This window comes from Mobula birostris, chromosome 23 (assembly GCF_030028105.1).
Source record: "Mobula birostris isolate sMobBir1 chromosome 23, sMobBir1.hap1, whole genome shotgun sequence".
NCBI classification, from domain to species: Eukaryota; Metazoa; Chordata; class Chondrichthyes; order Myliobatiformes; family Myliobatidae; genus Mobula; species Mobula birostris.
In genome coordinates this window covers 30,497,228-30,513,772 of record NC_092392.1, presented here as the reverse complement: position 1 = coordinate 30,513,772, position 16,545 = coordinate 30,497,228, and the positions used below count along the sequence as shown (strand labels likewise).

Below are 16,545 nucleotides of genomic sequence, written 5' to 3'. Positions count from 1 at the left end.
CTGTGTTTCTGTGATATCACACCGGAGGAATATTGTATCACTTCTTAATGCATGCATTACTAAATGACAATAAAAGAGGACTGTGTGTCCTCATAATCTAATTTAAAGTCAGATGGATCAGTATCACAGTGAAGTAAAGGGAATTACAGAGGCATGACAGAGGAATTGGCCAGAATTGATTGGAAAAGAAAATTGGCAGGGATGACAGCAGAGCAGCAATGACGGGCATTTCTGGAAGCAATTTGGAAGGTACAGGATATGTACAGAAGGAAGTATTCTAAAGGCAAGATGATACAACCATGGCTAACAAGGAAAGTTAAAGCCAACATAAGAGCCAAAGAGAGGGCATATAGTAGAACAAAAAATATTGGGCAGTTAGGGGTTTGGGAAGCTTTTAAATACAACAGAAGTGCTGGAGATCATTAATAATGACACTGCCTTTCTGAAACACCACTACCTAAAGATGTCCTGGGTACTTTGTAGGCTAGTACCCAAGATGGAGCTGACTAGATTTACAACCTTCCGCAGCTTCTTTCGGTCCTGTGCAATAGCCCCTCCATACCAGACAATGATGCAGCCTGTCAGAATGCTCTCTATGGTACAACTATAGAAGTTTTTGAGTGTATTTGTTGACATGCCAAATCTCTTCAAACTCTTAATAAAGTATAGCTGCTGTCTTGCCTTCTTTAAACTACATTGATATGTTGGGACCAGGTTAGATCTTCAGAGCTCTTGATACCAAGGAACGTGAAGCTGCTCACTGTCTCCACTTCTGATCCCTCTGTGAGGATTGGTATGTGTTCCTTCGTGTTATCCTTCCTGAAGTCCACAATGAGCTCTTTTGTCTTACTGACGTTGAGTGCCAGGTTGTTGCTGCGACACCACTCCACTAGTTAGCATATCTCACTCCTGTACACCCTCTCATCACCACCTGAGATTCTACCAACAATGGTTATATCGTCAGCAAACTTATAGATGGTATTTGAGCTAAGCCAGCCACACAGTGAAGGGTATAGAGAAAGTAGAGCACTGGGCTAAGCACACACACCCCTGAGGTGCGCCAATGTAGATTGTCAGTGAGGAGGATGTGTTATCACCAATCCGCACAGATTGTGGTCTTCAGGTTGGAAAGTCAAGGATCCAATGCAGAGGGAGGGACAGAGGCCCAGGTTCTGCAACTTCTCAATCAGAATTGTGGGAATGATGGTATTAAATGCTGAGCTAGAGTCGATGAACAGCATCCTGACGTAGGTGTTTGTGTTGTCCAGGTGGTCTAAAGCCATGTGGAGAGCTATGGAGATTGTGTCTGCCGTTGACCTATTGTGACGATAGGCAAATTGCAATGGGTCCAGGTCCTTGCTGAGGCAGAAGTTCAGTCTAGTCTGACCAACCTCTCAAAGAATTTCATCACTGTCGATGTGAGTGCTACCGGGCGATAGTCATTAGGGCAGCCCACATTATTCTTCGTAGGCACTGGTATAATTGTTGTCTTTTTGAAGCAAGTAGGAATTTCTGCCCATAGCAGTGAGAGGTTGAAAATATCCTTAAATACTCCCACCAGTTGGTTGGCACAGATTTTCAGAGCCTTACCAAATCTGAGGCACAAAAGGATTTGTGAGTCCTTGTGCAGGATCCTTAAAGGTTAATTTGCAGGTTGAGCCTGTGGTGAGGAAGGCAAATGTGATGTTAGCATTTATTTCCAGAGGATGAGAATATAAAAGTAATGGTGTGATGTCGAGGCTTTATAAAGCACTGGTGAGGCCTCACTTGGAGTGTTGTGAGCAGTTTTGGGTCCCTAATCTTAGAACATTGTGGGAAGTCCAACATGGGAGGGGACCTCAGATTTTGGGACTTTGTCTCTCCAGGTGATGCCGAGGATGCGGCGAAGGCCGCGCAGGTGAAAACTATTGAGTCTCTTCTCCTGTTTGGAGTAGATGGTCCAAGTCTCGCTACCATACAGGAGGGTGCTGATAATGCATGCATTGCACACGGCAGTCTTGGTCTTTGTAGCGAATTTCAGATTCTCCCAGACCCACGAGGAGAGTCAAGCAAGGATCGATGTTGCTTTGCTGATACGCCTATTGATTTCAGCATCGAGGGAGAGAGTGTCGCTAATGGTTGACCCCAAGTATGTGAACTCATGGACCACTTCTAGATCGTAATTGTTGCTGGAAATCACTGGGGTCTCCACTACGTTCTGGGCAAGGACATTTGTTCTAAGGATGCCCCTCTATTTTGAGACTGTGTCCACTGGTCTTAGACACTCACACCATGGGACAAACTCTCATTGACCGCTTGTCTAAGGCATGCAACGGCTTCGGGCTTACTATCAGCCTAAAGAAAACTAGTGTCTTTGCCCAAAACTTAGTGGAGACACCAGTCATTTCCATTGATAATTACGATCTGGGCCTGTATTCACTGGAATTTAAAAGAATGAGGGGTGACCTAATTGAAACCTATTGAATGGTGAAATGCCTCAATAGAGTGGATGTGGAGAGGATGTTTCCCATGGTGGGTGTGTCTAAGACCGGTGGACACAGCCTCAAAATAGAGAGGCATCCTTAGAACAGAGATGAGAAATTTCTTTAGCCAGAGGGTGGTAAATCTATGGAATTCATTGCCACAGGCAGCTATGGATGCCAAGTCTTTATGTATATTTAAGGCAAAGGTTGATAGATTCTTGATTGGTCAGGGCATGAAGGGACACGGGGAGAAGGCAGGAGATTGGAGCTGAGAGAAAAAACGGATCAGCCCTGATGAGATGGTGGAGCAAAATCAATGGGCCAAATGGCCTTTTTCTGCTCCTATATCTTATGGTCTTACGCTTTGTTTTTGCTACTGCCACCAGGAAAAAGGTACAGCAGCCTCAGGTCTCACACCACCAGGTTCAGGAACAGTTATTACCCCTCAACCATCATGCTCTTGATCCAGAAGGGATAACTTCACTCACTCCAACACTGAACTGCTCCCCTCCACCTATGAACTCACTTTCAAGAACTTTTCATCTCATGTCCTTAGTACTATTTATTGATTGATTTTTTTTTTCTCAGATGAAACTGGTAAAACCTGAAGTACAGACATAACCAAGCACGCTCATTTCTCAATTGCTAGGAACTTTCGGACTATTCTAGTGCCGTTTAATATTATGGCTTTCAGAAGATTTACAATAAATACTGCTGTGTAATCCAAATTGTTTAATGTGATTGCGTTGTGACTTGGGATGGCACCAGTTGGAGATACTACTATTGGGACATTGTATATCCTGTTCATGTTCCATGGTTTTTTGGTTTCCTCTGTTAATTCAGCACATTTCTGGTGTTTTTCACTTATTGATCTCTGTATGTTATGTGTATTTGGAATGGCTATATCTATTAAGTAAGTTGTTCTTGTTTATCTTGTAATATTATAATCTGGACGTTTATTATGGATTGCCCTATCAGTAGTAATGGATTGGTCACAATATAATTTGTAGGACTCTGGCTCTAAAACTGGATCAGGCTTGTATTTATAGTAGGATACTGTGTCTTTTATGAGTTTGTATTTTAAGCCAAAATTTTGGTGAATGATGTTTGCCACTTGGTTGTGCCTGCGTAAGCAATCAGATTGAGTTAAACTGCTGCAGGATCCTGTAATGTGGTGGATTGTTTTCTGGATGGTCTTGGCATTTTCTGCAATTATCATCTTGAATTTCTAATGAGTGAACGTCCGCGAGGCTGCGGGACCGGACGGCGTCCCGGGGCTGATACTCAAGAGTGTGCGCGGCACAACTGGCTGGTGTCTTTGCAGACATTTTGAATCTCTCCCTCTCCCAGTGCCCTCCTGCTTCAAAACATCCACCAATGTCCCTGTACCTAAAAAGACCAAGTTAACATGTCTGAATGACTGGCGTCCTGTCGCGCTCACCTCAATAATAAGCAAAAGCTTTGAGAGGCTGGTCATGGACTACATCTGCAGCATGCTTCCACCCACACTAGACCCACTACAGTTCGCCTACTGACACAACCAATCGACAGATGAAGCAATAGCCACAGCTCTACACAGTATCCTTACACAGCTGAAGAGAAGGAATGCTTATGTGAGAATGCTGTTCTTGGACTACAATTCAGCATTCAGCACCATAATTCCATCCAGGCTTGCCAAGAATCTCAGAGACCTCGGCCTTCACCCTGCCTTGTGTAGCTGGATTTTGGACTTGCTGTCAGATCGCCAGCAGGTGGTAAGAGTGAGCTCCCTCACCTCTGCCCCTCTGACTCTCATCACAGGAGCCCCTCAGGGCTGTGTCCCAAACCCCCTCCTTTACTCTCTGTATACCCATGACTGTGTCACCATCCACAGCTCCAGTCTGCTAAGTAAATTTACAGATGATACTACACTGATTGGCCTAATCTCAAATAATAATGAGGCAGCCTACAGAGAAGAAGTGATCATTCTGACATAGTGGTATCAAGAAAACAACCTCTCCCTCAATGTCACAAAAACAAGGGAGCTGGTTGTGGACTACAGCAGGAATGGAGACAGGCTAACCCCTATTGACATCAATGGATCTGGAGTTGAGAGGGTGAACAGCTTTAAGTTCCTCGGTATACACATCACCGAGGATCTCACTTGGTCTGTACATATGGGCTGTGTGGTGAAAAAAGCACAACAGTGCCTCTTTCACCTCAGACAGGTGAAGTAGTTTGGCATATACTAAGGACTTTCAACAGGGGCATAACTGAGGGTATCACTGCCTGGTATGGGAACTGTACTTCTCTCAATTGCAGGGCTCTGCAGAGAATGGTGCGGACAGCCCAGCGCATCTGTGGATGTGAACTTCCCACTATTGAGGACATTTACAGTGACAAGTGCATAAAAAGGGCCCGAAGGATCATTGGGGACCCGAGCCACCCCAACCACAAACTGTCTCATCTGCTACCAACTGGGAAATGGTACTACAGTGTTAAAGCCAGGACAACAGGCTCCGGGACAGCTTCTTCCAGCAGGCCATCAGACTGATTAATTCATGCTGACACAATTGTATTTCTAAGCTATCTTGACTGTTCTGTTGTATATCTTACTGTATATACTATTTATTACACATTACTATAATTTGCACATCACATGTTCAGATGGCAGTGTAACATAAAGATTTTTACTCCTCACGTATGTGAAGGATGTAAGAAATAAGGTCAATTCAATTTGTTGGTCTTTTACTATACATTTTTGAGCTTTTTGTGTGTTAAATACCTGGTCCTATATTGCCACAAGGAACCCCTCTGTTTCTGGGAAAGGTCTCCAACTCTGAGCCAGGGGTTTGTCACTGCCTTGTCAACATCTAGTCTGCTCAGGCGTGGGAATGTCTTCCATGGAGGGTCATGCTCTTCCACCGGTTAACTTTTTCTTTAATAGAGATAATTTCTTTGGTTTTTCTAGGTTGTGCTTTCTTTTAAGCTTAGTAGTATATACTTCTTATCAGAATTGCATATGCTCACATGGTGTGCTGATTCCTGTTTTCATTGCTGATAATATACCCTTAAAAGTTTTATCTGACCATTGTGTAAATTTTAATGTCTGTTATCCTCTTCCTCCTCCTCCTCTCCTACATAGAGTTAATCTAAATGCATTTGAGTGTATATAGTGTTTTCTATTATTTGTCATTTCAGTACTTAGCTTTATATTAGCTCAGTAGTATTAAGTGTTATTTGGTAATTGGAAAGACATTATATACAGTACTGTGTAAAGTCTTAGGCACCCCAGCAATATGTGTCTATGGCTTTTATATAACCAGTACCGTATACAACTAAACCAAACAACACTCCTCTGGACCATGACGCACCCACACAACAGATTCATTTATTTATTGAGATACAGCACAGAATAGGACCTTCCGGCCCTCTGAGCCACACTGCCCAGTAATCCCCCAATTTAACCCTCACCTAATCACAGGACAATTTACAATGACCGACTAATCTTCCAGCGGTATGTCTTCAGATTGTGGGAGAAAACCGGAGCACCCGGAGAAAACCTAGACATTCCACAGGGAGGACGAACAGGCTCCTTACAGACCACAACATAATTGAACTCTGAACTCTGATGCCCTGAGCTGTAGTAGCGTCGCACTAACTGCTATGCTACCATGGCGACCCATATATCACACACGCTACCTCCTCTCATCTCCCCCGGGTCCCTCCTCCTTCCTTTTCTCCTATGGTCCACTCTCCACTCCTATCAGATTCTTTCAACTTGATCATGGACAAGATAAGAGGTTCTTATCTGGAAGAAGGCCAAATTTGAAGAAATGAGAAAGGATCTAAAAAGCGTGGATTGGGACAGGTTGTTCTCTGGCATGGATGTGATCGGTAGGTGGGAAGCCTTCAAAGCAGAAATTTTGAGAGTGCAGAATTTGTATGTTCCTGTCAGGATTAAAGGCAAAGTGAATAGAAATAAGGAACCTTGGTTCTCAAGGGATATTGCAACTCTGATAAAGAAGAAGAGGGAGTTGTATGACGTGTATAGGAAGCAGGGAGTAAATAAGGTGCTTGAGGAGTATAAGAAATGCAAGAAAATACTTAAGAAAGAAATCAGGAGGGCTAAGACATGAGGTTGTCTTGGCAGTCAAAGTGAAGGATAATCCAAAGAGCTTTTACAGGTATATTAAGAGCAAAAGGATTGTAAGGGATAAAATTGGTCCTCTTGAAGATCAGAGTGGTCGGCTATGTGCAGAAGCAAAGGAAATGGGGGAGATCTTAAATAGGTTTTTTGCGTCTGTGTTTACTAAGGAAACTGGCATGAAGTCTATGGAATTAAGGGAAACAAGTAGTGAGATCATGGAAACTGTACAGATCGAAAAGGAGGAGGTCCTTGCTGTCTTGAGGAAAATTAAAGTGGATAAATCCCCGGGACCTGACAGGGTGGTCCCTCAGACCTTGAAGGAGACTAGTGTTGAAATTGCAGGGGCCCTGGCTGAAATATTTAAAATGTCGCTGTCTACAGGTGAGGTGCCGGAGGATTGGAGAGTGGCTCATGTTGTTCCGTTGTTTAAAAAAGGATCGAAAAGTAATCCGGGAAATTATAGGCCAGTAAGTTTAACGTTGGTAGTAGGTAAGTTATTGGAGGGAGTACTAAGAGACAGAATCTACAAGCATTTGGATAGACTGGGACTTATTAGGGAGAGTCAACATGGCTTTGTGCGTGGTAGGTCATGTTTGACCAATCTATTGGAGTTTTTCGAGGAGGTTACCAGGAAAGTGGATGAAGGGAAGGCAGTGGATATTGTCTACATAGACTTCAGTAAGGCCTTTGACAAGGCTGTAGAGGTTAGGCATGGGAGGTTAGTTAGGAAAATTCAGTTGCTAGGTATACATGGAGACGTGGTAAATTGGATTAGACATTGGCTCGATGGAAGAAGCCAGAGAGTGGTGGTAGAGAATTGCTTCTCTGAGTGGAGGCCTGTGACTAGTGGTGTGCCACAGGGATCAGTGCTGGGTCCATTGTTATTTGTCATCTATATCAATGATCTGGATGATAATGTGGTAAATTGGATCAGCAAGTTTGCTGATGATACAAAGATTGGAGGTGTAGTAGACAGTGAGGAAGGTTTTCAGAGCCTGCAGAGGGACTTGGACCAGCTGGAAAAATGGGCTAGAAAATGGCAGATGGAGGTTAATACTGACAAGTGTGAGGTATTGCACGTTGGAAGGACAAATCAAGGTAGAACATACAGGGTTAATGGTAAGGCACTGAGGAGTGCAGTGGAACAGAGGGATCTGGGAATACAGATACAAAATTCCCTAAAAGTGGCGTCACAGGTAGATAGGGTCATAAAGAGAGCTTTTGGTACATTGGCCTTTATTAATCAAAGTATTGAGCATAAGAGCTGGAATGTTATGATGAGGTTGTATAAGGCATTGGTGAGGCCGAATCTGGAGTATTGTGTTCAGTTTTGGTCACCAAATTACAGGAAGGATATAAATAAGGTCGAAAGAGTGCAGAGAAGGTTTACAAGGATGTTGCCGGGACTTGAGAAACTCAGTTACAGAGGAAGGTTGAATAGGTTGGGACTTTATTCCCTGGAGCGTAGAAGAATGAGGGGAGATTTGATAGAGGTATATAAAATTACGATGGGTATAGATAGAGTGAATGCAAGCAGGCTTTTTCCACTGAGGCAAGGGGAGAAAAAAACCAGAGGACATGGGTTAAGGGTGAGGGGGGAAAAGTTTAAAGGGAACATTAGGGGGGGGGCTTCTTCACACAGAGAGTGGTGGGAGTATGTAATGATCTGCCAGACGAGGTGGTAAATGTGGGTTCTTTTTTAACATTTAAGAATAAATTGGACAGATACGTGGATGGGAGGTGTATGGAGGGATATGGTCCATGTGCAGGTCAGTGGGACTAGGCAGAAAATGGTTCGGCACAGCCAAGAAGGGCCAAAAGGCCTGTTTCTGTGCTGTAGTTTCTGTGGTTCTGTGGTTCTATGGTTTCCACTCCAGCCATTTACCTTTCCCAGCCACCTGGCTTCACCTATCACCTTTTAGGCTTCACCTACCTCCTTCCCCTCCACTCACCTTTTTAGTCTGGCATCTCCTCCCTTCCTTTCCAGTCCCGATGAAGGGTCTCAGCCCAAATCATCGACTGTTTATTCATTTCCACAGATGCTCCCTGACCTGCTGAATTTCTCCAGCATTTGTGTGTGTTACATAAAACAAAATATTACCACAAATAAATTATTAAAGTATCATTCAAAATGCATGTAGTGTGCAGCACAGGGTAAACAGTAAACGACTTGCTAGTGACAAGAACTTGGCGGTGGCAGGGTATTTATTGGTCTCGCAGCCTGAGGGAACAAGCTGCGACCCAGTCTGGCAATCCCGGTCCTGATGCTTCTGAACCTCTGTCATGAGGGTAATGGATCAAAGAGATTGTGGGATGGGTGGTAGGGATCTTCAACAACAATGACACAAATCGGGGGGGGAGTGAGACCCCAGTGATCCTCTTGGCTGTTTTTTACTTATCTCTGTAGGGTAGTAACATCTACTGCCCTACCCTCACTTACTTTTTTGATTTGAGTCAACAAAGAGATGGTGCATCACTGCCTTCTCAGGGGCAATTAGGCATGAGATACAAAAGCAGGCCTTGCCCGTGATGCATGTTTGTGAAAAAAATAATCAGTAAGGAGGAGGAGCTGCTGCAGCCCTGACATACAACTGCACAATCATCAGTGGGCTCCACCCTCAACAACATAAGACATAGTAGGCCATTTGGCCCATCATGTCTCTCTGCTGTTCAATCATGGCTGATGTACACTCAGTGGCCACTTTATTAGATACAGGCGTGGAACCCAGTGTGATCTTCTGCTGCTGTGGCCTAAACATCTTCAATGCTTGATGTGTCGTACATTCAGAGATGGTCTTCTGCACAGCACTGTTGTAATGCAGGTTTTTTTGATTTATGGTTGCCTTCCTGGCACCTTGAACCAGTCCGGCCATTCTCTCATTAACAAAATGCTTTTGCCCACAGAACTGCAGCTCACTAGGTGCTTTTTGTTTCTTGCACCATTCTCTGTAAACTCTAGAAATTGTTGTGCATGAAAATCCCAGGAGATCGGCAATTTCTGAGATATTCAAACCACCCCATCTGGCACCAACAATCATTGCAAGGTGAAAGTTACTTAGATCTCATTTCTTCCCCATTCTGATGTTTAGTCTGAATAACAACTGAACCTCTTGACCATGTCTGCATGCTTTTATGCATTGAGTTGCTGCCATATGATTGATGTACCTAATAAAGTGGCCACTGACTGTATTTTCCCACCCAATCCCATTCTCCTGCCTTCTCCCTATAACTTTTGACACTCTGACAATTAAGGACCTATCATCCTTCTCTTTAATATGCCCAACGATTTTGCCTCTACAGCCATCTATGGCAATAAATTCCAAAGATTCACAACCCTTTGGCTAAAGAAATTCCTCCTCATCTCTGTTTTAAAAAGATGTCCTTCTATTTTGAGGACGTGCCTTCTGCTCCCAGTCTCTCCCACTATTGGAAACATCCTCTGCACATCCACTTTGTCTAGGCCAGGGGTGGCCAACCTTTTATATTCCATGCGTCAATTTTTTCACTCACGAGTTCAGATACACCATACAACATTTGTACCCCCATTCAATTCTTGTAAAAACATGTTAATACAGAACTCATGTGTGAAAAAATCACATCTGAACTCGTGCGTGAAAAAATTGATGCATGGGATATAAAAGGTTGGCCACCCCTGGTCTCAGCCTTTCAATCTCCAGAGAATTGATACGGATGTAATAGCCTGTAACTCAAGTATTCTGCAACTCAAATAAAGTGTAGCATTAAAATCGTTTTGACATAAATGGCAAGAAATTAATTTTCTTCCTATATATAATAATGAACTTCCATCAATGATCTATATACTAAAGGCAACATGATATGCTGCTACCAATGTGAAACCCATACATGTCAAGACTACTGGTTTATTATATAAGGGCTTCATTTGTCATATGTAAATTGAAACACCAAAACACACAGTGAAATATGTTGCCTGCGTCAACAAACAACATATGCTGAATATGTGCTGGGGGCAGTCCCAAGTGTTGGCATGCTTCCAGCACAACATAGCACGCCCACTGCCTGCTATCCCTAACCATAGGTCTTTGGAATGTGGGAGGAAACTAGATCACCCGTAGGAAACCCATGCAGTTACGGGGAATTCTCACTACTCCTTACAGACAGTGGCAGGAATTTAATCCCTATCTACACCCGGTGCTGTAAAGTGCTATGCTAATGCCACGTTACCATGCTGACCAACTATGAGGCCCCCAGTTGATCGGGCTCAACCATGGATATCGCATCTTAGCTGTCTACGTGATATGCACGCCAGGGCAGCACGTTATGGAGAGCAAGTTGTTACATAAGCAGCAGGCTCCCCCTCTCTAAGCAGCTGAAGAATCCAAAGCAACGACAGAGATCAACAAAGCTTGGCACCAGCAGAGAGTGTCGCAGGAGTTGCCAGTCAGAGTTGAACTCAACTTTGGACTGCCTTAGAGATTCCAACTCTGGAATTTTCCCCCTGGGTTTACTCCCAAAGCTCCCCATGGGTGGGTATAACCGTAAGACAGCAGGAGTTTGAGATTAGTCTCCTTTCTCCTAGATGAGCTGCCAACCATGGCTGACGAGCCCCATCTGCCTGAAGTATCCTGTTTTAAGGTGCCAGTAACTCACCTTTGTTCCTCTTCCTGTCAGTTGAAACCGTTCCGCTGGGTTACACGTGAAGCTACACGTGAAGGCCAGGAACTGGACTTGGTTGTCAGAGGCTATTTGAGGTGGACACCATTGGGAGCATTTAATAGGTAGTGGGAGCTTATCCCCATTACCACCCCTGGCTATAACAACCTTAAGGAACCATTTGACCAATGCCTTGTGCAAAAAATAACTCAAAGGTTAGAATTAGGATTAGATGACTTTGGGGGCAAAAGTAGGTTGACACGGTGGTTAGTATACAGATGAGAACAGTATTGTTTGATTGAAAGGTCAATTTATTGTTAATTTCACGGAAACAGTTTATCCTTGAAAAGAAAAAGCAAATCTACCTGTAGGACATTGGGTATTGAAGTTATAGAGCCTGATGGGGAACTTCTTCACTGACAGGATGGTATGAGTGTGGAATGAGCTGCCAGTGGAAACAGTGAATGCAGGTTTGATTGCAATATTTAAGAGAAATTTGGGTAAGTACATGGATGGAGCCTCGAAGAGCACCACACTCTTTTGGTTTGGAGGCCTGTGTGCCTCATTGATATAGAGAGCTGTGTTGGCTGGAGTCAGGACTTTATGCTTTGGCTAGAGTCAGGACTTTATGCTTTAGCTATTGGTAGGGTCACCAATGCCGAACAGGTCAAAGGGTAGAGGCCAGACTAAGAGTGGTCCACCAGTCCTCCAGGTTTGGGGGTTCAGCTCAGAGCTGAAAACCTTGACTGGTAAAACAAAATTGTTATGGAAATAGCAATGAAGAATCCTTCTATATCTGAATGCGATGGGGTATTCCTAAGTCTCCACCCGGGACTTGCATGACTGACAGAGAAACCCTGAGGAAGCTACTGACATGATGAAGGAAGCCCTGAACACTGCCAGAGATGGAAGACTTTCATTGCTGCCCTAAACGCCAGCAGCATAACGGCTATAAGTAAGTAACTACATAGATGAGAGAGGTATGGAGGGCTATATAGTGTAGGTCAATGAGATTAGGCAGAGTAACTGTTTGGCATGGACTAGATGGGCCAAAGGGCCTATTTCTGTGCTGTAGTTCGCTCTGACTTTGAATCTATGAGAGCAAGCTATCTTCATCACAAGTTTTACGGGGAAAACTTGCACCTTTACTAATTTGTTCTCAAAGTCCTGACGATAAGGAACTAATACCATAATGAAAAGTCCGTTATTTTTAAAATGTTAAATACTACCTAATCATTTTGCGAGCATCGGCAAGCTTAAAATCTAAGTACTAGGCCCATGGTATCTTTTATGTCCATCTGCGGGGGCAGACATGTAGAGTTTGCTTTAAAGTTTTGCCTCGAAGGGGACACGATTAACTTCCCCAATTTAGCGCTCTCACATCCGACCGGCATTACAGCCACCTCCCGGGTACTACGCATGCGCGTTCATCGCGGCGGGGCTGTGCCCTTTGACCTTTTGCGTTTCCCGGTGGCCAGTGCGGCGCCGTCATGGAGACGCTGCGGGCGGAGATCGCCCGGAAACGGCGGCAGGTGGAGGAACGGGAGCTGCTCGGGGTGAGACAGGGGCAGGGGTAGGGGTGGGTTGGGTGAGGGAAGGAGGGGAGGGATGGGATGGGGTAGGGGAGGGGTGAATGCATGCCGTGTGTGTGTGGGGGTGTAGATGAGGGATGGAGGTGTTTTTGTGTATGTGATGAGGGTGGAGAAGGGTGAGCGGGTGGGGAAGTGGCAGAAGGAGGTGTGGATGTGGGTGATAAAGGGAATTCGGGGCGAGAGAGAGTCGGGGAGCAGCTTGTATGTGTGAGAAAGAAGGTTGAGGGGCTGTGGGGAATGATATGGGTGAGTAAAGTGTGATTGAGGGAGAGAGAGTGGCGGGCTGTTGTATGGTTGAGCGTGAGGGAGAAGGGTGTTTGGGTATGGTGGGCAAGAGAAAGGGCAGGCGGTGGGAGAGCAGTGTGGAATTGAGGGATGGGATATGGCTACTTCAGTAGCCCCCTTCAACGTTCTCGGCCTCCGCGTCCCCGCTCCTATATTGATGTTCACTTTTCTAAGTTAGCTACAGCGTCTGGTGATATATGCCAGCTGGTGAATTGACACAATAAGAGTGTCTAACTGAAAGTTTGAAATTGATCCTAAATGGAGATTTGTTCATCTGGACAAATTTGTGAGGCCTTTGTTGAATGGGCACATCTAGGAATGTGGCTTATATGTACAACTTTGAAGATCTATCCCAGACCTAACATTATTGATGAAGAAGAATATTAATGATATGAAGAAGGCATGCCTGTGGCTATATTTAGTTAGGAGTTTGAGGAGATTTAGTATGTCACCAAAGACTCTTGCAAGTTTCCACAGAAGTATTGTGGAGAGCATTCTTACTGACTTCACCACTATCTAGTATAGTTGGGCCAAAGTGTAGGAAAGGAAAAAGCTGCAGAGGGTTGCAAACTCAACCGAATCAATCATGGGCATTAGCCTCCCTAGCATTGAGGACATCTTCAAAAGGCGATGCCTCAGAAAGATGACCACCATCCTTAAGGACTCCCATCACTCAGCACGTACTCTCTTCTCATTGATATCATAAGGCAGGCAGTACAGGAGCTTGAAGACACTCATACAATGTTTTTGAAACAGGTTCTACCCCCTCAGCCATCAGATATCTGAATGGGCGATGAACCAATCCATGAGCACTACCTCACTATGCTCTCTTTTTACGTTACTTACTTTTTAAATATATATTTCTTATTGTAATTTTTATTATTTTTATATACAGTATTGCAATGTACCGCTGCCACAAAACAACAAATTTCACAACGTAGGTCAGGGAAAATAAACCTGATTCTGATACTAGTTTCAGTGGTTGAGTAATATTAGTACAGTGATTTAAAACAGTTATTTCTTTCTCTTCTTGAATGCATGCAATGCTGCAAGCCTGTTAAGTAAGTACTGTAGCACCTCCTCACAATATTTGTACATTGCTTTCCAAATTTCCGAATTATGAACCCATGTACATTACCTCACTATTTTTGCTTCCTTTTTGCACTACTTTTAAAATTAAAATTTAGATATACTGTATATTTCTTAGTAATTTATAATTTGTTATTAATATGTATTGCACTGTACTGCTGCTGCAAATATGTCAGTGATACTAAACCTGATTCTGAGATGAAGAAAATGAAGTGGTAATTGTTTTTTTCTGAAATTACAGGAATCAAAGAAGTACTTCAAGCGCAGTGACCTGACTCGGAAGGAAGAGGAGAATTATTTGGAGAGATGTGGTTATAAGGTACTACTTTTGCATTTAATGGATAGCAGTAGTGAATGAATTTGTTAACACAAGAGATTCTGCAGATGCTGGAATCCTTCTCTCTTCCATTCTCCAATCTGTCTCCCCTCTCCTCACTTGTCTATTACTTCCCTCTGATGCCTGTCCTCCTTCCCTTTCTCCCATGGTCGTCTCTCCTTTCAGATTCCTAATTCTCCAGCCCTTTACCTTTTCCACCTATCACCTCCCAGCTTCTCACTTCATCCTCCTTCCTCTACCCATCTTCTCCCTCACCTGGCTTCACTATCACCTGCCAGTTTGTACACCTTCCCCTCCCTCATCATCTTATTCTGGTTTATGCCCACTCCCTTTCCAGTCCTAATGAAGGGTCTCGGCCCCAAACCTCGACTCTTCATTCCTTTCTGTAGCTGCTGCCTAACCTGCTGGTTTCTTCCAACATTGTGAATGAATTTATTGTTTTTTCTGTAAATGTTAAGACCGTTACATGTTGCCAGTGAGACCACTTACAGCAAATATTCCCTATGAAACTTGTGTCAATAGGTTGTAAATGAGGAGCCGCCGATAAAGGTATGGGTTCAGAAACACTCTTGTTTTGAACTGCATGTGAGTCAGGTATCTGAGTGCATGAAAGCAATTGATGAGTGAGCTGAGATTCTGTAGCTTGGCTTTGGGTTTTTGTGTTGATTGATTACATTTGGCTGGCCCCTTTGTTTTTTGTTTTTAGTTACTGGAATAAAATGTCTTTCAGTTATCAGCCGAATAATTGTGGTAATTCATTGAAATACTTTGCATGCTCACCACTTGCATTGCAGGTAGAGATGTAGCTTTACTTGAGATTACCAAGCAAACATAGTACATTATGCTGCTACTTAAATTACTTTTTCATACAACACAATACATCTTCGATTAGCATGCTCTGACTCTCAGTAGTGGGTGGGCCAGGATAGTATTTACATTTCTTAGGTCTAGCAAAGGATGCATTTGCATCTTTCCACAGGGTAGAAGACAAAAGTTGGAAAAAATGTCACCATGCAGTTATATACACCTTTATTAATGGCTACAGTCTATTTTCCTTGTGGGAGATTGCGTAGATTTTATTGGTCTGGGGTTAAGAGGAAGAAGATTGGATGCAAGTTTCAGATTCAAAGAGTACAGGACAAAATTTACAAGAATGTTGTTGGTCTTGAGGACCTAAGTTATAGAGAAAGGTTGATAGTTCAAAAAAATTGAGGGGAGACAAGTTTTCTCCCCCTGAGGTTGGGTGAGACTAGAACTAGAGGTCTAGGGTGAAAGGTGAATTATTTAAGAGGAGCATGAGGGGAACTGCTTCACTCAGGTGGTGCGAGTGCGGAACGAGCTCCCTGCAGAAGTGGTGGATGTAGGTTTGAAAGCGACATTTAAGAGAAGTCTGGATAAGTACTTGGCTGGGAGGGTAATGGTCCAGATACAGATCGACGGGACTAGGCAGAATAATAGTTTAGCACAAATGAGACCGTCTGGAGGGCCTGTTTCTGTGGTGTAGTGCTCTGCTGCAATAATTTTAATTATAATAAGTTTACTTGTACAGTTCTTATCAAATTGATGTGTACTGTACCAATTCTTCAATGTAGGTTCCTGTTCCACCCAAAGTTGAAAGTAAATTTGTTATCAAAGTACTTGTATGTCACCATATACTACCCTGGGATTCATGTTCTTGTGGGCATTCACAGTAAATACAAAACATACAATAGAAAGAATGAAAAAAAACACACATACAATGATGTACAAACAACCAATGTGCAAAAGACATACAAATACAAAAGGAAAAGGAAATCATAATAAATAAATAATAAAAATGAAGAACTTGAGTTGTAGAGTCCTTGAAAATGTGGCCAGAAGTTGTGGAAACAGTTTATTGTTGGGGTGAGTGAAGTTATCTCCGCTGGTTCAAGAACCTGATGGTTGAGGCGTAATAAAAGGATCTCAAACTCCAGGAGTCTGCTGATCCAACACAAATAGCTGGTGCTGGATCGAGGTCCCTAAAAGGGAACTGATGTC

General features: G+C 43.5%; 1 protein-coding gene across 1 annotated transcript in view; it reads left to right on the top strand.

Annotated features, from left to right (window-relative positions):
* Positions 1-12,683: 12,683 nt before the first annotated feature.
* Positions 12,684-16,545, top strand: part of prpf18 (PRP18 pre-mRNA processing factor 18 homolog (yeast)) — a 35,036-nt gene continuing 31,174 nt past the window's right edge. The window contains exons 1-2 of the mRNA XM_072241198.1: positions 12,684-12,779; positions 14,431-14,508. Of these exons, the coding sequence (XP_072097299.1) occupies positions 12,714-12,779; positions 14,431-14,508 (144 nt within the window). The 5' untranslated portion in view covers positions 12,684-12,713. The remainder of the gene's footprint in view (positions 12,780-14,430; positions 14,509-16,545) is intronic.